The sequence below is a fragment of the Leuresthes tenuis genome, unplaced genomic scaffold, assembly GCF_036924035.1.
Source record: "Leuresthes tenuis unplaced genomic scaffold, fLeuTen1.0.hap1 SCAF_3, whole genome shotgun sequence".
NCBI lineage: Eukaryota > Metazoa > Chordata > Actinopteri > Atheriniformes > Atherinopsidae > Leuresthes > Leuresthes tenuis.
In genome coordinates this window covers 19,101,449-19,125,081 of record NW_027325357.1, presented here as the reverse complement: position 1 = coordinate 19,125,081, position 23,633 = coordinate 19,101,449, and the positions used below count along the sequence as shown (strand labels likewise).

Sequence of the window (23,633 nt, the reverse complement as noted above, 5' to 3'; positions counted from 1 at the left end):
TCTCGCTAAAAGTTCACAGTAGTTGATTAAATAGCGTCATATTTTAAGTATCGACAGAGATACACCAGCTTATAATTCAATGTTTACAATTTAGCTTCTCTCCAGAGCAACTGTGGAATGAAATGATTCACTGTCAGCTGGTGTCATGACTAAAACAATGACCTTATGATTGCACGCGGTAATCTGTTGTGTTGAATTTTCCTTTCTGTTGCTCATTACTTTTTTTTTGTCTTCCGCTGTTTGAAGTTGCACATCATCTTCACTCATCCACGGGCTGACTGAAAATAATAATGTCGCATCATCTTTTTATTTTTTTTCTCCCCCAACAGCCACGCGCCCGCCTGGCGGTTGTCATACAGATGAGTTTCAGTGCCGGACGGACGGCCTGTGCATCCCCATGCGTTGGCGTTGTGATGGCGACACTGACTGCATGGACATGAGCGACGAGAAGAACTGCGAGGGCGTCACGCACATGTGCGATCCAGCTGTCAAGTTTGGCTGCAGGGACTCTGGTGAGGAGACATGAGGAAATATGTCGAGCGCATAAAGTTGTGGAAAGTCGCATTTTCTGAAGTAATCCTGCCTTCTGTCTGCAGCACGCTGCATCAGCAAAGCCTGGGTTTGTGATGGCGACAGCGACTGTGAGGACAACTCCGATGAGGACAACTGTGAGGCACTGGTGTGTAAGCTCTCTCACCACGTCTGCGCCAACGACTCCACCATCTGCCTGCCTGCAGAGAAACTTTGCGATGGCACTGATGACTGCCCAGATGGCTCTGATGAGAAACTCTGTGGTAAGAAACAACGGTACCCAAGCTGTGTTTCAGAATATGGAGCGCAGCACAGCAAGTGCGACTCTGCATCTTAAATCGTGGCCTCGGTCCTCTTAATTTTCCCTGTTTCGCAGACCTGTGTTCTATGAACAACGGCGACTGTAGCCATAACTGCACGGTGGCCCCTGGCGAGGGAGTGATCTGTTCCTGTCCGCTGGGCATGGAGTTGGGTTCCGACAATAAGACTTGTCAGATCCAGAGCTTCTGCGCCAAACACCTCAAGTGCAGTCAACGCTGTGAGCAGGACAAGTTCAGTGTGAAATGCTCGTGTTACGAGGGTTGGGAACTGGAGCCTGACATGGAAAACTGCAAGAGCACGGGTAAGGGACCAGGCAAAGAAAAAGCATGGCAAGAAGATGGAGAGAGTGGAGGGTCAGGGAACGTCAGCTGACTGTGTGTGAATGAAGAGTTTTAAGACACTCGAGAAGTGACCCCGGCTATATTTTTTCAAGGTTCAAAACAGAAGAATAAAGAAAAGCGTTTTGCCTCTGGGATAAATAAAGGAGAAGGGGTAGCAGCAGAAAAACTGAATTCGATGCATTATACCAAAACTGCTCTTTTAAGCATCTTTTAGATCTTTTAATTATTGATATCCTGGCCCGATCTCAAGTATCGAATCAGGCGTCTTAATTGATCAGTATCGAGTCACCGAGTATACGTCAGTTGCATCGATATCTGTTGTTTTACAGCAGCTGCAACGGTGGATTTCGATGTGAGATAGCTGGCATACAGCAAACAAATAGACTCATCGGCACATTTGCACTTCACCAAAGCTATTTCTCAGCCATCGCAGATAGATGTGTATGTTATTCAGACAACACCCATCACCTGTTATTCTGACACAATTGATTCCGTGTTATTAGGTCAGAAAGCATTGCATTCATTGTCATTACAAAACACCGTTTGTCATTATATGCTTATTTCAGGTTTTCACCGTCAACCTTTTCTGTTTTAGATGACTCGGTTTTACGTTAGCTGTAATCAGGACTGTAACAACCTCTATTTGGCTCTCCTGGCTCTTTTTTAAAAGGAAAGTCAGATGACCCTTCCTACTCTGTGTTTGTGCAAAAAGAATCGTATGTTGAGGCACAGCATGAACATGGGTTGCTGTTCGTACTGCACTGTCCTCTGGTCACCTTTAAATTTACTCTTACACATATAGAATATTTAGAGGTTTATCTCCCTGCAGCTGCTAACCAATGAGGAAACATTAATATATGCTGCTACTCTTCGTTGCCAGGTTTTACAGCCAAGCTAGCAGCTCTCTGTCATTCATCCTGCTGCCTGTATGGCTGCCTGTTAGGTACAGATAACTCCTGTCTTATTTACACTGCATTTTCATTACCTGGGATTAAAGTCACTTTCAACATAGCCCCGTCTTTTATTGGAAAACTTACACACTGCCGAGGAGCACTGCTGCCAACTCTTTGATGCCGTGCAGCAGAGCTGTTCTGCAGTCTTGTGAGTATCATTTATTTAACCAGGAAAATGGACTCTTGACTGTCCGGGCCAAGACAGGCAGCAGCTTAATAAACAGCAGTAAATACTTTATACTTACAGCAACATGCACAAAATAGGTGTCGAGATTGTGCCGTTTCATGGTGATCGCAGGTCAAAACAAGGGCAGAAATGGTCTGTCATCACATTTGCATCCTGGTTGGCCTGCCTCCATTTTATTTCAGATTTAAATTAAATTAGCGAGAGTAGCTCTCTGAAATTCAAGTGGTTTTGCAGCTGATCGCAATCAGAGAGCGCAGCATATTTATATACCCTTTTACCCCCAATTCAGTTTGAGCTTTAGGGATAGATAAAAGCAACATGTTTTGGCGGCAAAGACAATAGCTTCTTCTACATTTTTTTGAAGGATGAGGGTCTGTGGGCGACTTTAGAATGAGCATTGCTGTGTGTGTGTGTGTGTGTGTGTGTGTGTGTGTGTGTGTGTGTGTGTGTGTGTGTGATGGTGGTGGTGGGTGGTTGGTTGGTTGGGGGCGGCGAGAGAATGCAATATGTGTAACGATTAACAATGCTCGCGTAAACCTTTTGCGCCTCGATCATGTGGGTGGTTCCAGGTTGAAAGATGGCCTCTCATATTTTCTTCTTGATTTTCGCAGATCCATTCAAGCCTTTTATCATTTTCTCGAACCGCCACGAGATCCGCCGCATCGATCTCAATAAGGGAGAGTTCAGCGTTTTGGTCCCCGGCCTCAGAAACACCATTGCGCTTGACTTCCATCTCAGCCAGAGTGCCCTCTATTGGACTGATGTGGTGGAAGATAAGATCTATCGTGGAAAGCTTTCTGAGAACGGAGGTGAGCTTTTTTTTTTTTTTTTTAACATAATCCGTATTTTCTTGTACATTCTGCTATGTTTGATTTGACTGTTAAACATCCACTCGCTTTCTTTTGGAGCTTCCAGCCTCACTACATGTGACAGTTTATATCACATTTGCATTTACGGCACATAAAATTAAGACATATCTGGATGTTTTGCCATACGAGGTGTTTTTTTTTGTGCACTTAACTGTTTTTTGGATTTAAAAAGGATGAGTTGAACATTTGAACCTGGGTCCTTCAGATCTGTTGTGCCAATCACATTTTGATTTGCTATTCATATTGAATTAATCCCACTTTTAACATTCCTAAAGTGTTTGAGTTGATACCAAGCAAGTAAGACTATTATGTGAATAAACGGATGTTTTGTGCTCCACTGTTTTGTAATGAGGACAGCATCGCTGTTAGTGCTGTGACTTCTTGTTAACAGAAAAATCCCTTGTTGCATAATAACGGGCAGAACAGTCAATCGTGACCCGCGGCATTGGCAGACAAGGCATCCCCATCTCTGCGGCAGTAATAACGATGACCTTATTGTGTACAAGTCTGCACTGAGGTGGTGTGGCTTACATGTGTATTTTGTTGTTGTGTGCCATGTTTACACATCCGTACGCTGCTTACAGAGAGCTGTGTGTTTTCATTGTTCCTGACAGGATAATGACTCCCAAATAATTACTCATCACAGTGATTAGAGAGCAAGTGGGGAAATTGAAGGGTTAGAAAGAGGCCGGAAAATGTGTCCCTGAGCCCCGACACCACAAATTTAAGTTTTAAGAACTTCCCTGTAATTGTCACGTCACCTTTTTTCTTTTATCGTACCCCCCCCCCACACACACACACACCACCACGATGTCATCTAAACAGCCGTTTAAAGATGCAACGTTAGCTTTGATTCCAGATAACGTGATTACACTTACGTAATTTCTGAACAGTTAAGCCACATGGAGCAGTGCTTTGATATCATCAGCAAATTCCAGCCAGAGAGGCCTTCAAGCATAAAGATTTAAACAGGGTGCAATTCAATATGAAACTTCAACACTCCAGAAGATTAGATATGTTATTATGTGTTTATAGTGAGATGAAATATGACTTTGATTCTGATTTTGAACAGTCTAAAATAGAAATTATTGACAGATTTGACCAAACTTCCTGCTTGTTTTTCTTATTCAAAGTGCTGACAGATCTGCATATAGATGCTTTAAATGAAGAGAGTGATTAAAGTCAGGTAAGGAGGTTTGATAAATAAAAGATGTTCTTTGAACCACTTCTATCTCTCTCATCTCTCTCTCTTGTAGCTTTGACTAGCTTTGATGTTGTAATCCAATATGGGCTGGCTACGCCTGAGGGTCTAGCAGTGGACTGGATTGCAGGAAACATTTACTGGGTTGAAAGCAACCTCGATCAGATCGAGGTGGCCAAGTTGGATGGCACCATGAGGACCACACTACTGGCTGGGGAAGTGGAGCACCCTCGAGCTATTGCTCTTGACCCCCGGGATGGGTAACAGCTGCTCTTTTTTACTCTACTTACTGCATATCAAGCATTACAAATTCACAAAAAGTTAATTTTTTACAGTAATTTTGAGGCTAGCTTCATGTACTAATGATGACTCTGGTGTATTTGTTGTGGCATGATACTGCAGGATCCTCTTCTGGACAGACTGGGATGCCAGTTTGCCGAGGATTGAAGCTGCATCCATGAGTGGAGAAGGCAGGAAGACCATCCACAAGGAGACCGGCAACGGTGGCTGGCCAAATGGACTCACTGTGGATTATCTGGAGCGGCGCATCCTCTGGATCGATGCCAGGTTAAACCGGCTGCAAAAGCATTTACACGAGCATCTTTTTATCCCAGTGTAGTATTGTAAAGTTATACTGAAAATTGTGCTATACACAGGTCTGACGCCATTTATTCAGCCAAGTACGATGGTTCTGGACTAATTGAGGTTCTGAGGGGCCACGAGTATCTGTCACATCCGTTTGCTGTCACCATGTATGGTGGAGAGGTTTACTGGACGGACTGGAGGACCAACACACTGGCAAAGGCAAACAAGTGGACCGGCAGCAACGTCACTGTGGTCCAGAGGACCAACACGCAACCCTTTGACCTGCAGGTCTACCATCCTTCCAGACAGCCGACAGGTATGAACTACACACATTAACTGACACATTCTGTCAATCTGATAGACGGAAACAACCAGAAGTTGGAATGCTGTGTATAATGTCAATTGAAAACAGCACGCATTCATTTAAAAAGAAAAGAAAAAATACGTGTTTAATTAAACATAATGAAGGCTGACCTGTGAAATTAAACATACACATACATTTTTAAAGCACTATTTGGTGGGTTGTGTTTGTGTTATGTTCATTTTAAAGATCCGCATTCTGCTTTTCTCTACATTTTATACACCAACAATTTTGTAGTGAGCAGGAGGTAAACTGTAAAAACGTTGAATGTTACCAGAAACCACAGACATGATCATCTATGAGATGCACACGTGTAGATTATGGATCCTGTCTCTGTGCTCATCTCTCCCTAGCTCCTAACCCGTGTGAAGCTAAAGATGGAAAGGAGCCCTGTTCTCACCTTTGTCTTATCAACTTCAATCAGACTTTCTCGTGCGCTTGTCCTCACCTCATGAAGCTGGGACCCGACAGACGTACTTGTTATGGTAAGCCTGTGCACAATGCGATAACTGCAGAAAACGCACTTTCTTCTTCCTTCCAGAGGCCATAGAAAACTACTGTTGTTGCCTGGGCAAAGTTGGAGTTGAATGGTTCAGTGTAATTAATCCCTGCTTTTGCAACCTTGTTTATTTGACTTCTTTCTGTTGTATTGTGCGGCATTGTGTGTGTGTGTTTTTTTTTTTTTTGTTTTGAATCGCTATTGCTGTGAGAACTGTGGAGCATATTAAAGTGCCTGCCCATGCAGAGTGAGAGTGGGTCTGTTTATTCAGTGTGTCAGTTTAGTATTCTGGGCGGCGCTCCCTGTTATCTTCAGGGGTAATGGAACGGAGGGCTGTGTTTTGACTGATGCAAGCAACGGCCGCATCCCTCCTCATCCAGCACCTCGCCTGCCCTGCCTGATACAGCCTGACACTGTCATTACTCTCCCCTCTCCCTTTCCCTCTAGTTCTCTTCCTGTCTATCATTTAAGGTGCACACTTTTAAACAGTCGTTGAGTGCTGAGACCATGGCAGTGGTAATGTATCTGCACTGATTAAATTCCCTCTCACGGTCATGGCCGTGCTATCGAGTTAGCCAGCCAGACGCAATCATTTGAGTCAAAGATGCAATTAGATTAAATGTTTGTTCAAGTGGGGGAATAATGTGCGCAAGCACCCATCCGTGCTGCTACTACCTATTTACAAAACTGGCGTTAGTGTCTTCTCAGGCATTCCAATTTTGACTCGATGCTGCACCTAACTCTTGATTTTTTTATTTTTTTTTCACACTGAGTTTTTGTTTTCCCCCGGCAGAGTCTCGGCAGTTTTTGCTGTATGCCAGGCAGATAGAGATCAGAGGAGTGGACATTGACAACCCATACTACAATTATATCATCTCATTCACTGTGCCGGACATCGACAACGTGACTGTGGTGGACTACGATGCCCTTGAGCACCGTATCTACTGGTCAGATGTCCGAACTCAGACAATCAAGAGAGCTTTCATCAATGGCACTGGAGTTGAGACTGTAGTCTCCGCTGGTAAGGAGGCAATACAATATGAGACAGGCTACGATCCAAAAGCTCATTGTTTTGAAAAGTTTTTGATGTTTTATTAAAGAAGCAGGCTTGATGTGAACAGACTACACCCAGTTTTTTACATGGAACTTAAAAAGCTATGTCCTCTCAAGACAAGGAAAGTAAAGTGTGATTCATCTTGAGACTATCACACAAAGTCCTTATTATTTATTTTCATATTTTTACATTTAAATTCACTTAAAGATATTATGTGAGGTTGAAAACAAGCAGTCTCTCATATATCAGTAACAGTAATTCAGCCCTTATTAAGGAACTGTAACAGGATGTGGGAGCAAACTTTGGATTTCTTCATATGCAGAGTCTTTGTGCTTGGGAGTTCCACAAAGATAAACTTGTCACCTAAACACTGGAGGGCATGGGCCCCTTTTGCCTGGAATGTACTTCCTTAGTCATTTTAGCATATTGTATCCACCCAACGCCTACATGCCCATTTGTCCAAAGTGTACATGAAGCAGGGGACTGATCAGACTGGTGTCGCTCATCTTTCAACAGATCTGCCCAATACTCACGGCCTGGCAGTGGACTGGGTGTCCAGGAACTTGTTCTGGACCAGTTACGATGCCAATAAGAGACAGATTAATGTTGCCAGACTGGATGGCTCCTTCAAAAATGCTGTCATCCAAGGCTTGGACAAACCTCACTGTCTCGTACTGCATCCAATTCTGGGGTTAGTTGTGCGCACTCATGCACACACAGACATGCACACACCGTAACGTTGTCACACACAGTGACTCTAAAGCTCTCAGACCCCCTCCTGATTTCACTTTTAACTTACAGTGTATACTTACAGAAGTGGACACTCACACAGTCTGGCTCTCAGCCTTACCTCTGCGTGCGGTCAAAGTTATTTTGTAAACAGCAGATGGTTGCTAACCTTTGACTGTTTTCTCACTCACAAGTTGGCTTCAACCGTTGTTCCCTCATGTCATCTTTTCTCCACTGTTGCTCCTTTTCTGTTTTTTTCTAAAGCATGTGGGCAGATTTACTGTATGTGATTATTCCCTCCCAGTGTCTGTCTCTTTCTGTCACTATTTCTGTTTCTCTTCAGTTTTCTTCTCTGTGCACATCAGGTCCCTGTCTGCCCTTTTTAAAACTTCCTCTCCCCTAGCTCCACATGAAACCTGAGCTTAGCCTCCCCTCAGTCCAGCAGAGCACCGACAGGCCATCTGTAGTCCCACATTTTGTTTTGTTCAGCAGGAAAACGTGTCTTTTCCAGTACTTGAGGTCAGTGAAGAAAGGTCGTGTTGTTGTTTACTCCTGCGTCTCTTTGAAGGGCTGGGCCCAGTTAAGCAGAGGAATGTTTCCGATTTGAGTATTGTTGGCGGGCGGGCAAATGAGAAGCAGATGCTAGATCCATATGCAGAGCATGTCTGCTTTTTCTTCCACACAAACACACTTGACCCCACCAAGCGTAGGTCTGGTCAAAGAGGCGGGACAAACTGTGTTTATACTAAAATACGAGAATGTGGGAGCATAAATGCCTCCGAGGTTTTTATTTAAAGACATGTTAACAAATATATTGAAGGGTGTGGTGGACGTGGTTGGATTTAGCAGGAAGTGGATGATGATGAAGCAGACGATACCTTTTTTAAAACATGTGTTACAGGCAGCCTAAACACAGTCACATTGTGTGATAAATGTAGGGGCAGCTCTCCAGCAATCGACCAACAAAAATAAGTCGTAAAAAACATCAGATGATAAAACGTTTAAATTTCCAAGGAGGAGAAATGGTGCTATCTTGTTTTAAATTCTTTCTGAGAGTAGGGTTCACAAAGAATACAGGATAGCCAAGATTAAGGAATTTTTAGAATGCGGTTGTGTAGTTGTGGGATTTATGTCAGTCTGAGAGAAGATATGTAAGCTGGAGTAGTTACAGTGCAACAGGAATGTTAGAACAGCAGAATGAGTTCTTCCTGGCCTGCAGTCCTAATATGTTTCGGTCAATAAAAAGCGCCTGAAATTTGAGCAAACACTACCCAAAAAACATCTATGGCCTGAATGTTAAACGGTGCATTGCCCATGTTTAATCATGGTAGAGGTGCTGAAAGTTGTCTCTCTTGCTCACACACCCTGATTCCCTGTGTGCGCCTCCGTCAGGAAGCTGTATTGGACAGATGGGGACAACATCAGCATGGCCAACACAGATGGCAGCAACCGCAGCCTCCTCTTCACTGACCAGAAAGGCCCCGTTGGTGAGAGGCTTTTAGTGCATCTCTTTGTTTGACGGCAACAGACGACACCTTCTGGGGACAGGGCAGGAGATTACACATTAGCTTTTGTTTTTGCTTTCCAGGCCTCTCCATCGACTTTGATACAGAGCAGCTTTACTGGATCAGCTCAGCAAACAGCACCATAAACCGTTGTAAACTGGACGGTTCTGGATTAGAGGTGCTTGAAAGCGTCAAGGGCAAGCTGACCAAGGCCACTGCTCTGGCCATCATGGGTAGGACAACAGGAAATGTTCATGTCAAACAGTTGTGATTAAACTTAAAAAGTTGCCCTCCTTAATGTTTTTTTCCAGCGTTGGATATGGTTTAAAGGTTGTCGTGTGTTGTAGGAGATAAATTGTGGTGGGCAGACCAAGGAACTGACCAGATAGGAACCTGTGACAAGAAAGATGGCAGCAACTGGAAAGTCCTGAGGAACAGCACATCTCCCATGATGCACATGAAGATCTACAATGAAACTGTGCAGAGAGGTATTACAATTGCTGGCAGCTTTTTCTCAGCCTGCGCAGCATTTGCTTTTTATCAAATTGCTTGGCAAAGAAAAGCGAAGAAAATACATTCTTGTCCGGTGAAGATCTGTTTTGCAGACTGCGTGTAGAATGTTTATCTAAAACTCATCTGTTTATGCCCATGTTACTCATCTTTGGATCGTTTCGTGTATTTGTCCTTGTCTTTTTTTTTTTTTTTTTTTTTTCCTGTTTCCAGGCACTAATCTCTGCAGTAATAACAACGGAGACTGTTCCCAGCTGTGTCTCCCCACCTCCCCGACCACCAGAGCCTGCATGTGCACGGCAGGCTACAGCCTGCGCAGAGGGCAGCAGTCTTGTGAGGGTACGGCACATTCACACACAAAGAAGATCTTTATTTGAAACAAATGTGGTTTCAAAATGAAAACGAGGAGGAAATTATGCACAAATAGTTGCCAACATTGCATTTGTCTGCTGCAGGTGTGGGTTCTTTCCTGCTATACTCGGTGCATGAGGGCATTCGTGGTATTCCTTTGGACCCGTCGGACAAGTCTGATGCCCTGGTACCAGTATCTGGCACCTCCCTTGCTGTGGGCATAGATTTTCATGCTGGTAAGACTTTTGAGAACATGTGGGACCCTTCTTTAAAGTACCAGCTAAGCACAATTTGATGTGATTGAAGGCACTAAGGAAATATTGATATATTCACAATGAGGGGTTATTTTAAATGAAATTTTTCCTCTTTTTCCAACAGACAATGACACAATCTACTGGGTGGATATGGGCCTGAGCACCATCAGCAGGGCCAAGAGAGATCAGACCTGGAGAGAGGACGTGGTCACCAATGGGATCGGCAGGGTAGAGGGCATTGCTGTTGACTGGATTGCTGGTGAGAGGCACCATGGACACGTGAAAAATATACAACTGCATTTCAAACAGAAGTCGGGACATTGTGTAAAAATGTGGATAAAAGAAGAGAGCAACAATTTCAGCATAATTTCGGCCTTATATTTCATTTAACATCATACATAGACATCACATCAAATATTATAACAGAAATGGTGCTCCTTTGAGAAAAATACGTGTTCCTTTAATTTGATGCTAGAATTTTTTTTTTTAAAGTTTGGACAGTGACGATAAAGCCAAATACAAGTAACATTATCCTTGAAAAACCCTATTGGATCATCTTACCTGGAAATCAGTTTGTAACACAAGTGAATGTACTGTAAAGAGAGCATCACATCAATGCTGAGTGTTTTGGGAGTAAACATGGTGAGGAAAAAACAGCCCATCACAGTTTGAGTGGGGAAAATGGTGCAACAGTTTCAGAATAACAATTTACTACGTAAAACTGCAAAGGATGTGAGGATCCCATTGACTATGGTATGTAAAATCACTCAAAGCACAACGCTGAAGACAAATATTTAAAGACTGTGATCCCTCAGACAGCACTGCATTTAAACACTCAGACCTAATCGCTGCACTCCAAAATAACATGTTGCAAAGAGAAAACGTATATAAACAACATCCAGAAACATTGCCACTTTCTCTGGAAAGTGGAAAGCCCGGAAGATAGACTAAAGCTGCATGAAAAAAGCTGTCCATTTCTGGAAATCCTCACATCCTCAAGATTTCTTTGGAAATCATACTCAGGGCAGTAGAAGAGAAGAGAATAGATGGGATGGGGTCATCCTACTTGTTATCAGTCACACGTATTACAGCAGAATGGGTCTGTGGTATAACAGTCAAGACGCTACACGGACCAGCCTGCAATTAAATGTATGGATTCAGCGATTTCAAATAGCCGCGTTAGGTTTTTACTTACATTTTAAATACCATCCAGACGTTCCTGAAAATGGAGTTGTAGCATATACCAAAGGTTTCATACAGTATCAGTCAAACATGCACATTTTCAGTGTATCCATCTTCCTAAAACTCACAGGCATTAATAAAAGCAAGCAGGCTAACTTACTGTGCTGGGAAAAGTGGAAAGAGATGCACAGATAACAGACGGAAGAGAAAAGGTGGTTCTTTTTAGGTACATTTTTAGGTAAACTGGTCAAGCAGTGTAAATGCATCACAGCCAGTGCTTCATTGCGTCTCCTCTGTCCTCCGCAGGAAACATCTACTGGACAGATCAAGGTTTCGATGTCATTGAGGTGGCCCGACTGAACGGCTCCTTCCGCTACGTGGTCATCTCCCAGGGCCTGGACAAACCTCGTGCCATCACTGTCCATCCGGAGAAAGGGTGAGAAGAAGCAGCTGTCCAGTTCAGCTTTTACATTTGTAATTTATGTCAGTGTTGATTATTGAGGAAGTTACCTCTGAGCTTTGCTGTGTTTTTGCACGTAGCTACCTGTTCTGGACAGAGTGGGGCCAGTATCCACGCATTGAGCGTTCTCGCTTGGATGGCACTCAGAGGGCTATTCTGGTCAATGTCAGTATCAGTTGGCCTAACGGTATCTCCATTGATTATGAGGTATGGTCCAAAACGTCAATTGTTCAGTCATACCACATGGCTACATTTTAGGGAGTGAGCATATCATTGCAACCATTACTGTGTTTGTGCATGTAGGGAGGTCTGCTGTACTGGTGTGATGCCAGGACAGATAAGATTGAGCGCATTAACCTCGAGACTGGAGAAAACAGGGAGGTGGTGCTGGCCAACAACAACATGGACATGTTCTCTGTGTCTGTGTTTGAGAGCTACATCTATTGGAGTGACAGGTCAGATATACCCCTCCTGTTTGGTCTTATCCTCACAGTTGGAGGAGTCTTCATGATTTTTTCGTTGTTGTGTTTGTTTTTTGTTTTAATCTGCAAGCCCTTCGCCTCTGTTTTTGTGTGCTTGTGTGTCTGCTGTCATACAGGACTCATGCCAACGGCTCCATAAAGAGAGGCAGCAAGGACAACGCCACAGACTCCGTCTCTCTGAGAACTGGTATCGGGGTACAGCTTAAAGACATCAAGGTCTTCAACAGGGCAAGGCAGCAAGGTAAGCAAAGCCTGCTTTAAATGTATGAGTTGACTATAATCGAGTTTATGGGACACGGTAGGACAAAAAAAAACAACTGGAAATTCATTTTGATGTATATTTAATGATCTCAATATGGTCTTTTTTTTCCGTCTGTTCACAGGAACGAATGTGTGTAAAGACAACAACGGTGGATGTCAGCAGCTTTGTCTTTTCCGTGGCAACGGGCAGCGTACGTGCGCCTGCGCTCATGGGATGCTGGCTGAGGACGGCAGCAGCTGTCGCGACTACGACGGCTACCTGCTGTACTCAGAGCGCACCATACTAAAGAGTGTCCACCTGTCGGACGAAAACAACCTGAACGCGCCCATTAAACCATTCGAGGACCCCGAGCACATGAAGAACGTCATTGCACTCACTTTCGATTACAGAGGAGGCGGAGGGAAAGGAGCTAACCGCATCTTCTTCAGTGATATTCATTTTGGCAACATCCAGCAGATCAGCGATGACGGATCTGACCGCAAGACTGTAGTAGAGAGTGAGTTCTCCCTTTTTCTGTGCCTTTCAATGTTGTTGGTCAACCCCCACTCAGCTGGTTCTTCGGTTTATCTTCTCTGTGTTCCCTTCTTCCTTAGCAGATATGAGGCCTGTCATTTGTCAAGTCATTTATCGCAACCCCCCTTCTTTTTTAATTTTTAATTTGTTTTATAAATAAGAGCCCAAGTTATAAACATCAGAACACCCCCTCATGAGAAGTCTTTCTGGAGAAGAAAGCTGCAAATCTCATCTAAACACAACCAGGAATGTTGTTGCCAAACTTTAAAAAAAAAAAAAAAAAAGGACTTCTTTTATCACTGTGAGAATGTGCTGTGAGAACAGAGTGCACAAGAACATAAACAGGTTCAGAGGCAGATAGACTTTCATTCACCTTATCTCAGCATAAGAAAATACAGGTGCGGTGTTAATGTTTTACCAAAGTGCCTTTACTTGGTGCTTCACAGAGAATGCATAATTGAGGATTGTTTCACCTACTGTGCCTGCAGAGCAGCAACTCCCAGAGCAAACCTTGTGATCTTCTTGCATAATATCCAGACTAACAGTAAATGTTGTGAAGAGACTAAAGTGTTCAATGTTCCTGTGATTGCTGCTGTTTTACAAGTCGAGCAAAGAGTGGGTGTGACAGTTCAGAGTCAGGTGTTCAGCTACATAAAAGTGCTTGCAGTTATAGTGTCAGGCAGCAGACATGGCAACAGGCGCGTTTGCTGTTTGCCCTTCCTTCTTGAACAGCCTCAGTAGATCCTGTCGGAACTTTTGGGACATGAGCACATAGAGGATGGGGTTCATCACCGTAGAGGAGGTTGCCATGAAGCGTGCAAATACACTAAAAGAGCCATAACGGGGCGAGGCTCCAGTGTTCCCTGAGCTTTTCTCTGCTAGTAAGGCCAGTGTCAGTCCGTATGAGGGCAGCCAACACAGAGTAAAAGCCAGTACCAGCATGGCTGTAGTCTGAGTCACTTTGCTCTGGTAGCGCTCTACTTGTGGGGTCCTGCTGGCATGTTGTACCCCACATAGGAACACGTAGATGCTGCTGTATGCCACTGCTATGGTAACCAGTGGAAGCAAGAAGGACGCAAGAAAGTGAAACAGTCCATAGATCAACTGGTCTCGGTGAGAGAGGAAAGCAAAGCAAGCAAGGTCATCAGGGGTTTGTCTTGGGGTTCCCACAGAGCGAAAAACCAGCTGGGGAGCACCAAGGCCGCAGGCTGGAATCCAAAGCAGCACGGCAACTGTAGACACCCGACGAGGGGTGAGGAGGCGGTAAGCTATGGCAGGTTTCACCACAGTCAGATAGCGAGTCACAGCCAGCGTGGCCAGAATGAAGACGCTCGCCGAGGAGCAGGCTGATCCCAAGAAGCCCACCAGACGACACATAATGTTCCCAAAAGGCCACTCCTGCTTGGCTATGGCAACAGAGTGGAAAGGAAGCGTGGAGAGCAGGAGCAGGTCTGCAGTGCTCAGCGACAGCAGGAGGATGTCAGTCCCTGTGCCTGTTGCGGAGCTTTGGGGAGACTGTCTAATACGTTCCACCCCTCTCCTCCTTCGTCCACACAAGATGATCATCACCAAGGTGTGCCCGGACACCCCCAGCAACAGTATCAGTGCGTCTAGTATTGGGACGAGGATCTGCTCCACACTGGCATCCCCGGTGTCACTGCTGTTCCCCAGAAGATCCTCTAAACCTGTAGAGTTTAGCATCATGCCCTCAGTTGCAGTCATCTTGCTACTGTTGAAACGCAGTTGCCGTTTATTGGATCGATATGCTTATCCAGTCATAAAACTACTGAAGATACATGTTGGAATTATTACTCATACTGTGTCAATAACAGTTTACTCAAAAATAGCATCGCACAGATTTCCAGGCATTTAACATTAAGGGCGTCGACAGTGAACAGAGCTCATTTAGGACTTTGCCTTAAAAAGTCTCCTTTATGCGTAACCATCCAGTGATCATGTTTGTAGTTAAACCTGCTTCCCATGTGGTGGATATGAGTGAAGCCACACCAGTTTGATCCAATCAGCTTCCTCGGATTCTTGCGGTGTAGAAGAAACAAACCATCAGAAGACTGAAGTCAAGATGCTGCTCCCGATTTTCTTTGGTAGCTAGGGTGTTCTATCTTATTGTTTTGGTCTCCTGTTAAGGTCAGATGAGGGTATAGAGCTGTAGTCTGTGATTTCCTGTCAGCTCAGAGCAGGTGGCAGCTCCATATGACATCCTGGTTAGGCACATCAGTCTACAATGGTCATTTCTCCTTCTTCTGAGAGACAAGAACCCCTGAGCGAACAGAGGAGGTAAATAGTTTGACAGTAAGAGAGGATAAAACCAAGTTAACGGTTAGTGAACTCTGGACCGATTATGATAGAGCAGGAAAGAGATAGGCCGACCAGCTCTCTGTGGGAGGACCTAATGAGGCCAAACATTTTTTCCCATGCTTCGTTGTTTCAGCCCTTTTTTCCCGAAACGATCCATAGATTGTTTGGAAGTGCTTACCTCTCACACACACACATACAAAACATACACAGGCAATGTACATACACAAAAAGAGCGAGGGAGATAGTGTTTGCCTTGAAAATCTGGGAAATTATTGACCGACGGCCAGATAGCAAACAGTAAACTGTTATCACGCCTACTGTAGATAAGTGCCATAAAATCAACGTCACCGTAGCCATCATCAAGAGCTATAACCTCAACAACTGGTCTGTGTCATGGTCAACAACAAATTTATAGAAACATACATAGGATTAGCGCAACAAAAAATATGATGACAAAGATAAGTGTAGAGTTTGAGAGTAGAGTGCTACAGCTAGAGATTTACAACTAATTAACCGCACCATAGAAAGAGGAAATGGAGGAGAATGGATTTCATGTTGTGCTCCATCGATTTTTTTAAAACATTTTTTTTTTTTAAAGCACATTGATTTATGAGTACGAGAAGCAGAGGGGAGCTTCTTTTGTGTGTTGCTTATTTTTGTAGACCCTTCACTTCCTTCAGGATCTCATAGCATGTATTGCATAAATGATGACTCATGTCTGTAGCATTGCACTGGAGATGTTGAGGTGTGGTGCAAAGTGTCTCACCTGGTGGTGAACCCCGCTGCTCCTCAGGCCAGAGCCGTGATAGCGTGAGATCATTTCCAGTCCCATGAAAAGGCCACTATGATCATTAGACCCTCACAGTCCCGTTCCTGTAACTGTAATAAGAAGGCGACTATTACTGCTGACTTGCTTTTGGAGCGACCTGCCTCTTTCATGAAGCCCACGTGTGCGTGCTTGCGTGTGAATGTATCGTTTCTCAGCGGCAGAGCAGCTGTTCTATGTCTGCTGCTGCAGAACTTTGTGTTCCTCCATCTTGGCTGACTCCTGCGTGTCCTCTGGCCTTCTTGCAGGCAGGAAGCTCACAACCTCTTATTCATTTCAAGGCTGTGGAGCAAAAAAAAAAAAACACCTCGTACTTTTCATTTGTTGATGAGTAGAGCAATGGAAAGTAGTACGCCAGCCTGTGACCTTTTTGCTTAGCTATTTGCTGGATAAAAGCCTTGAATCACACAGTGCTCTTTGTCATTAATACCAAGCTGTCATGTCCAGAGCTCTGACTCTATGCTGCCACACAGCCATCAGCCAACACTAAGCTGCTGCCAGACACTCCACACTTGACCTTTTAACATAACACCATAACACTCCTTCCCCTCCGTTCTTCTTCTGTCTTCTCTCTTTTCTGATCCCTCTTTCTCTATCTGTATCCTCCTCATTTATTTTCTCCTTTGTTCTTTTGTGTAGATGTCGGCTCTGTGGAGGGCTTGTCATACCACAGGGGCTGGGATATGTTGTATTGGACCAGCTACACCACCTCAACCATCACCCGCCACACTGTGGATCAGAACAGCTGGGGTGCTGTTGACCGCCACACTGTGGTCACCATGTCTGGAGACGACCACCCGAGGGCCTTCGTTCTTGACGAGTGTCAGGGGTTAGAGCCCATTCAGTTGTATTTATTTTCACATGACACTGCTTTTGAATTATGCCAGAACTTTATACTTGTTCTCACAATGCTGATTGTCACTCCCCCTCCAGCCTGATGTTTTGGACCAACTGGAATGAGCAGTCTCCCAGTATCATGCGTGCCACACTTAATGGTGCCAATGTCCTCGTGATCATCGGCACTGACATCAGAACTCCTAACGGCTTGGCCATAGACCACCGTGCTGAAAAACTTTATTTCTCCGATGCCACGCTGGACAAGATTGAGCGCTGCGAGTATGACGGCAGCCGGCGCTATGTGAGTGACAAAATATCTCGGTGACAATGTACCACTGCGCATCACTGTGCGATGGAAAATTCCACGTAACAACCATCAATTTGCTTGCTCTATTGAGTTGTTTGTAAAGCTTTGATTACTCGCCACTCCAGTGTTGTGATTATGGTTTTGCTTCCACCTGCAGGTGGTGCTGAAGAATGAGCCGGTCCATCCGTTTGGTCTGGCCGTCTATGGAGACTACATCTTTTGGACTGACTGGGTGAGGAGGGCTGTGCTTCGGGCGGACAAATACACAGGAGGAGATATGAAGGTGCTGCGTGCTGATATCCCCCAGCAGCCAATGGGTATTGTCGCCGTGGCCAACGACACTAATAGCTGTAAGTTTTCACAAAAATGAGGATTTAAGTAGTTGTGTGGAGGGTCTTACCTTATTGAGGATCTGAAATCTGGTTTTGCTCATTTTCTGTAAAGATCTGCCCATATTGCATTAATCCGCGTAAACCGTTCATATAAACATCACTTTGACCTGTAAAATACTACATCCACACCACATATTAGTTTGATAATTCAAGGAATCTTTTGCAAGGTAGAATCAGTAAAATCAGTAAAATCTTGAAATTGTACCTTTTTTTCCCCCCTTTTCTTCCATCTTGTTTTGTGCACTATTCTCTGTGTCCCCTTAAATCAGTGCAGACGTGCATTTCTTTTTTTTTTTCTTTTTTCTTCGCTGTATCTTCCCTCTCTTAATTATCTCACACTCCAATACCCACAGAGGCCATGCAGGCCGAAAAGCCTGTCGTGACAGCTGCAAATCCTATTTAGATTGAGTCACATTGAATTATGCATTCAGCTGAAGCGGAGCCATCGCCGCATTTATGCAACTATGTCTGCAGATGCGGATGGATATGGGTCAATGTCAAATTTATTTATACGGTAGAGAACATTTGAAGATGGCAGTTGAGGCACAAAGTGAACTGCAGTCAAAATGTTCAAAAAAAAGGAAAATACAAAAAATAAAAACTTGAAACACAGTATGAATTACTAAATAGATAAGAGCAGGGGGGGATTTAGCAAAGTAGAGCAGAGCAAAAGGAGATGAAGCTAAAGAGATGAGTACCAGCCCCTGTAAAGGCGGACGCGGGGGAATGTGTTGGTCTGTGGATGTGAGGTCAGAAACTCGATCATATATGCAGGTTTGTGTGGCTAACACTCACTCATGTTTGCTCAGGTGAGTTCTCTCTCTGTCGTGTCAACAATGGAGGATGTCAGGACCTGTGCCTGCTGAACTCCGAGGGAAGGGTCAACTGCAGTTGTCGTGGTGACCGGAAGCTTTTGGAAGACAACACCTGCAATGGTAATGCCAGAGCCGGATTTCTCAAAGCAGAAGCTTACAGTCTTAATGTGCTTTTGGGGCCATTGTCATACACTGCCAAATCATTTCGACACCTATCGGATGACTGCGTGACAATGACTAATGGATCTAACCATAAAGTATGCCTAAAACTTTGGTACTGTACTGTATTTGAATATATTTCATAAATGACATCTGCATACAGAACATAATGCCATAAAGCATCCAGCATAGACAAAGCCCAAAGCTCCATGCCTTCACACAACTTGCTCTGAGTTTGTCTTCTGTACAGTAAATACCTGTTTCTGTGTCTTTGTGCCTCAGCCCTCAACACTACATGTAGCAACATGTATGGGTTTGAGTGTGGGAATGGAGACTGCATCAACTACACACTGACATGTGATGGCATGGCCCACTGCAAGGACAAGTCTGATGAGAAACAGTCCTACTGCGGTGAGTGGAACCTTTGTGCCTGTCAAAATAATTCTGGCCTTCATTTTCTTGTTCATTTTTGTAATAAGAGCTTATCCGGTCTGGTTCTCAGCCAATCGTGTGTGCAAGAGAGGCTACAGGCGATGTGTAAACGGGCGCTGTGTGGAGCACAGCTCCTGGTGCAATGGACAGGATGACTGTGGAGACAATTCTGATGAACTCTTCTGTAACAGTGAGTCAACTCTTTAACAATTAAAAAAAATCCCATATTATGCTTATTTATTGTGATGCTCCATTAGAGGAGGTTTACATACTTTGATGTGACAGAAACACATTGATATTGTCACACTGCAGCACTTCTCCAGCACCTATGGGTCAGCTTTTCTCTCAAACACTTACTTCCTGTTTTTTTTTAGCTCCCTACCTCCCCGAAAGGTCCAGTCTGGTCCAGTCCAGCCTGTATATTTAAGGATAAACTAGACACAAAAGGATGAGGCAATGTGACAATACGCAGCAGTTGACCAGGAGAATTTAAAACTTCACTATAAACCCTTTTATTTCTAAGGCTCTGAAGAAACAAAAGATATGAAATTAAAAACCGTTTGAGAGGTTAAACCTTCTGCTTTTATTGTGAATTACTGACTCTACCCTCATATTCATCAGTATACATGTTTATACAGTATACAATATTAATAGGTTGTGACAGACTTGTAATCTAACATCACACATCTGTCGGACCCCAGTGCGTTAAGTCACTGGAGGAAAGACTTGTCATTAGTTATAAAACTGTTCATACAACCATCAAAGTTAAACAAACAAAAGATCTTTATCTCTGTCAAAGAGGAAATTTACTGCCTTCCTATTGTTTCTTTCCTTGTTTGCAGGGTTAGTCAAACATTTTTGGACAGATTTGAAAGTTTTTTTCTCACAGCTGTGGCTCAGACAAATTCACTTTTGATTATGACTTGGATCGGGTGTATGTGCCTGGGTCGCCTAACTATTCTTTTTTTTTATAGAATTTCTTAAGCATCTGTTGTTTTTTTTTTCTCAAATTCTTTGATATATTTTTTTTTTTGCATGTCCTGTTGAAGTCTGTCTTTGTTTAACCTCTTTGCTGTGAAACTGATTTTGAGCACAGTTAGGCAGCACCAATCTGCAATCTCTTTGTTTTAGTTTGTGGCTTCATACTATAACAACTCTGCCCCAAAAAGCACTGCGCTGTGACGTCTGTGGCTGAGCTCTGTGCGGGCGTTATTCAAGAGTGTTTCATGTTGATTTCATTTAGTAGAGGGAGAAAAGTGTGGACTACAAACAAACTATTTTAGTCTGTTCAGCAGCAGTGTCTGCTGGGGGAGGAATCACCACCTTTAAATCCAGTTTTTTGGCTTTGTAACTGCAAAAATATCTACACGCACAAAAAGCTATATCCATGTCCTCTTAACCACATTTCTGCCGCTAACAGACATTTAATAGTGGAAATGGAACCTAATTCAAACCCTGTCGTTCTCTCGTGTGCGTCAGCCACTCTGTGCACAGCTGATCAGTTCCAGTGCAGAGACGGAAGCTGCATCTCCAACTCCAGCAAGTGCAACCAGAAGGTGGACTGTGAGGACGCCAGCGATGAGATGAACTGCTGTAAGTGGAAACGATCAGATCGGAAAGAATTCAGTGCGATGTTAAAAGTCGACGCTTTGCTCTGAAGATGCTGTGCCGTCTTCTTTATTCAGCTGCCACGGACTGTTCCAGTTACTTCCATCTGGGAGTGAAGGGAGTGATGTTTCAGAAGTGTGAGTTCACCACTCTCTGCTACGCACCGGCATGGCTGTGCGATGGAGCCAACGACTGTGGAGACTTCTCGGATGAAAGAAACTGCCCAGGTATTTTTAATAGCATCAGTAGCCAGTGCGTACATGCAGTATATTAAGAAGAGGTGACACTGAAAATCTCATTGGAAAACATGACGACATAAATAAAACTTTTTTTTGCTCTCATGCTGGTTTTAACTTTTTAAGTTCTCCTGTTAAACTTGCCCCTCTTCTGTCACTCTCAGGGAGCGGGAAAACAAAGTGTCCCACGCCTTTCTTTGCCTGTCCTAGCGGACGTTGCATCCCCATGAGCTGGACTTGTGACAAGGAGAATGACTGTGAGAACGGCGCAGACGAAGCTCACTGTGGTAAGGAGTCAAACAAACCGAAGTGCAACAGATCATTATTTTTGTTTGCTGCTGGAATTTTTCCTTTTATACCCTCTCTATGGACCTACAGATAAGTTTTGCTCAGCCACCCAATTTGAGTGTGGCAACCACCGCTGCATTCCCAACCGCTGGGTGTGTGACGGGGCCGACGACTGTGGCGACAGCTCTGATGAAGACAGCAAGTGCAGTGAGTGTGACGAATCTTTATGAAAACAATAGAAAGAACAGTTTGTGCTCATGGATTCAGATCTCAAAATGTGTTTACAGCACTTGATTTTCTCGGGTTACAGACTCACAAGGAAGTTTTTTTTTTTTTTTTAAGGATTTTTTTGTTAATGATGTTTTTGTTGAATTTATGTTGCAAAACAACTGAACTCCGACTAACCCTTTTCCATCCCAGAGACTAAAACCTGCAGTCCAGATGCCTTCCAGTGCCCTGGAGCACACATGTGTATTCCTCAGAGATGGAAGTGCGACGGCGACAATGACTGTCCTGATGGAGCTGATGAGAGTGTCAAAGCTGGCTGCGGTGAGTACAAGCAAGGGATATGAACACTGTAGCAGCAGAAAACACTTTTATCTCATTCGCTAAATATTTCTCTGTCTCAGTCTTCAACAACACATGCGGCAGCAAGGAGTTCATGTGCCAGAACCGACAGTGTATTCCCAAGCACTTTGTGTGCGACCATGACAACGACTGCAGTGACGGCTCAGATGAGTCCCAGGAGTGTGGTTAGTGGACCGATGTCCTCTCATCCCCGATGGGGCAATTTTGAAAAGGCTCTCTTTCCCTCCTTGCGCTTCATTTAACAGCAGGGGCCGTTTGTCTCTGCAGAGTATCCAACATGTGGACTCAACGAGTTTCGCTGCGCCAACGGACGCTGTCTCATTCAGAGTTCATGGGAATGCGATGGAGACTTTGACTGCCACGACCACTCGGATGAAGCACCAAAAAACCCTCACTGCTCTGGCCCAGGTTAGGCACACCTGGAATCTTTCTATTTCTATGTAAATCTTTAACATATTCAACCTGCACATGCGTGAAATCTAACCACATCACGTCTTTTAATTAAGGCCTTTGAGCATTAAAAGCTATCGTTTAACGCTGCCTTATGTGCCTTGTGTGACTAAAGATTCCGGTTTTATGCCAACAAAAATATAAACTCATGATGTCCAGACAAAATCCAAGCCGCTGAGCCTTCTGTCACCTCTTATAAGGGCTTTGAGACGGAGGTGACACCTCAGTACAAACGCTGAGTGGTGGGAAAACTCTTTAAAAAAAACTCTAAAATCACGAGGTCAAAAAGAAACTGTCACATTTGTGTCTGTGTCTGTCTCGTTTCCATGGTTTCATGTTTGCAATGTTAGCTTTTACAACACAAACTTAATTCAGGTATATTGTTTAACACTTACTAATTGAACCGCTGCTTGTTTTGAGCAGAACTCTCAAAGAACTTTTAATTCTTAAAAAAAAAAAAAAAAGTCATATTACAGCAGAACAACAGCACATCATTACCTCTAAATACAAGGTTGTTACAATGTTGTTACAAGTAAGTCTGTCAAAGAACCTCTTTTTGACAGCACTCTCAACAGACTGAAATTAAGTCCTGGGGCTTTGAAATGATATTAGATGCACTGTTGGACATTATCCCTTCATTTGTTTCTCAGTTCATTCCATTGTTTCATTGAACAGAGATGAAATGCAACGACACCGCCTATGCCTGCAAAAGTGGAAACTGCATTAACGAGACCTTGCTCTGCGACTATAAAGACGACTGTGGTGACGGCTCTGACGAACTGAATTGCTTTATTAATGAGTGCTTGAACAGCAAACTGAGTGGCTGTTCCCAGCTTTGTGAGGACCTTAAAATAGGGTTTAAGGTAAGTGAAGAGCACGCACTGGAATGGGTGTCTGGAATGAGCAGCACGGACTGTTGCTTTACCTCTTCTTCTGTTTTGCTCCCTCACAGTGCAGGTGCCACGCCGGCTTCCGTCTGAAAGATGATGGGAAGACGTGCGTCGACATAGATGAATGCACAACCACTTATCCCTGCACGCAGCGCTGCATCAACACACACGGCAGCTTCCATTGTCTGTGTGTGGAAGGTTTCCAGCTCAGTCCTGAGAACCCAACAATATGCAAATCCATCTCTGGTAAGAATTATGACAGATTCCTACAATTCATCCCACTCTTTGAGGAAAATACATGTGATCCTTTATATCCACTTACATATGATGTCAACCTCC

General features: G+C 44.0%; 2 protein-coding genes across 4 annotated transcripts in view; one reads left to right on the top strand and one right to left on the bottom strand.

The window, feature by feature from the left end:
• The window catches only part of LOC140303547 (low-density lipoprotein receptor-related protein 1-like), an 89,752-nt gene that overhangs the window by 52,929 nt on the left and 13,190 nt on the right, over positions 1-23,633 (top strand). For all 3 annotated transcript variants that reach the window (XM_072382333.1, XM_072382332.1, XM_072382334.1), the window contains exons 21-56: positions 330-512; positions 597-794; positions 908-1,153; positions 2,945-3,142; positions 4,459-4,663; positions 4,806-4,970; positions 5,060-5,304; positions 5,703-5,834; positions 6,642-6,869; positions 7,419-7,593; positions 9,024-9,118; positions 9,220-9,369; positions 9,484-9,624; positions 9,860-9,985; positions 10,102-10,233; positions 10,376-10,510; positions 11,740-11,869; positions 11,974-12,100; positions 12,197-12,348; positions 12,492-12,616; positions 12,759-13,133; positions 16,932-17,121; positions 17,226-17,430; positions 17,594-17,786; positions 18,638-18,763; positions 19,085-19,213; positions 19,305-19,424; positions 20,714-20,827; positions 20,920-21,069; positions 21,243-21,365; positions 21,457-21,573; positions 21,787-21,915; positions 21,996-22,118; positions 22,222-22,362; positions 23,080-23,267; positions 23,357-23,540. In XM_072382333.1, coding sequence (XP_072238434.1) covers positions 330-512; positions 597-794; positions 908-1,153; positions 2,945-3,142; positions 4,459-4,663; positions 4,806-4,970; positions 5,060-5,304; positions 5,703-5,834; positions 6,642-6,869; positions 7,419-7,593; positions 9,024-9,118; positions 9,220-9,369; positions 9,484-9,624; positions 9,860-9,985; positions 10,102-10,233; positions 10,376-10,510; positions 11,740-11,869; positions 11,974-12,100; positions 12,197-12,348; positions 12,492-12,616; positions 12,759-13,133; positions 16,932-17,121; positions 17,226-17,430; positions 17,594-17,786; positions 18,638-18,763; positions 19,085-19,213; positions 19,305-19,424; positions 20,714-20,827; positions 20,920-21,069; positions 21,243-21,365; positions 21,457-21,573; positions 21,787-21,915; positions 21,996-22,118; positions 22,222-22,362; positions 23,080-23,267; positions 23,357-23,540 — 5,895 coding nt within the window. The remainder of the gene's footprint in view (positions 1-329; positions 513-596; positions 795-907; positions 1,154-2,944; positions 3,143-4,458; positions 4,664-4,805; positions 4,971-5,059; positions 5,305-5,702; positions 5,835-6,641; positions 6,870-7,418; positions 7,594-9,023; positions 9,119-9,219; positions 9,370-9,483; positions 9,625-9,859; positions 9,986-10,101; positions 10,234-10,375; positions 10,511-11,739; positions 11,870-11,973; positions 12,101-12,196; positions 12,349-12,491; positions 12,617-12,758; positions 13,134-16,931; positions 17,122-17,225; positions 17,431-17,593; positions 17,787-18,637; positions 18,764-19,084; positions 19,214-19,304; positions 19,425-20,713; positions 20,828-20,919; positions 21,070-21,242; positions 21,366-21,456; positions 21,574-21,786; positions 21,916-21,995; positions 22,119-22,221; positions 22,363-23,079; positions 23,268-23,356; positions 23,541-23,633) is intronic.
• On the bottom strand, positions 13,439-15,449 carry LOC140303548 (mu-type opioid receptor-like). The gene has a single exon (XM_072382335.1). The coding sequence runs from the start codon at positions 14,870-14,872 to the stop codon at positions 13,826-13,828; it is 1,047 nt and encodes a 348-aa protein (XP_072238436.1). The 5' UTR covers positions 14,873-15,449; the 3' UTR covers positions 13,439-13,825.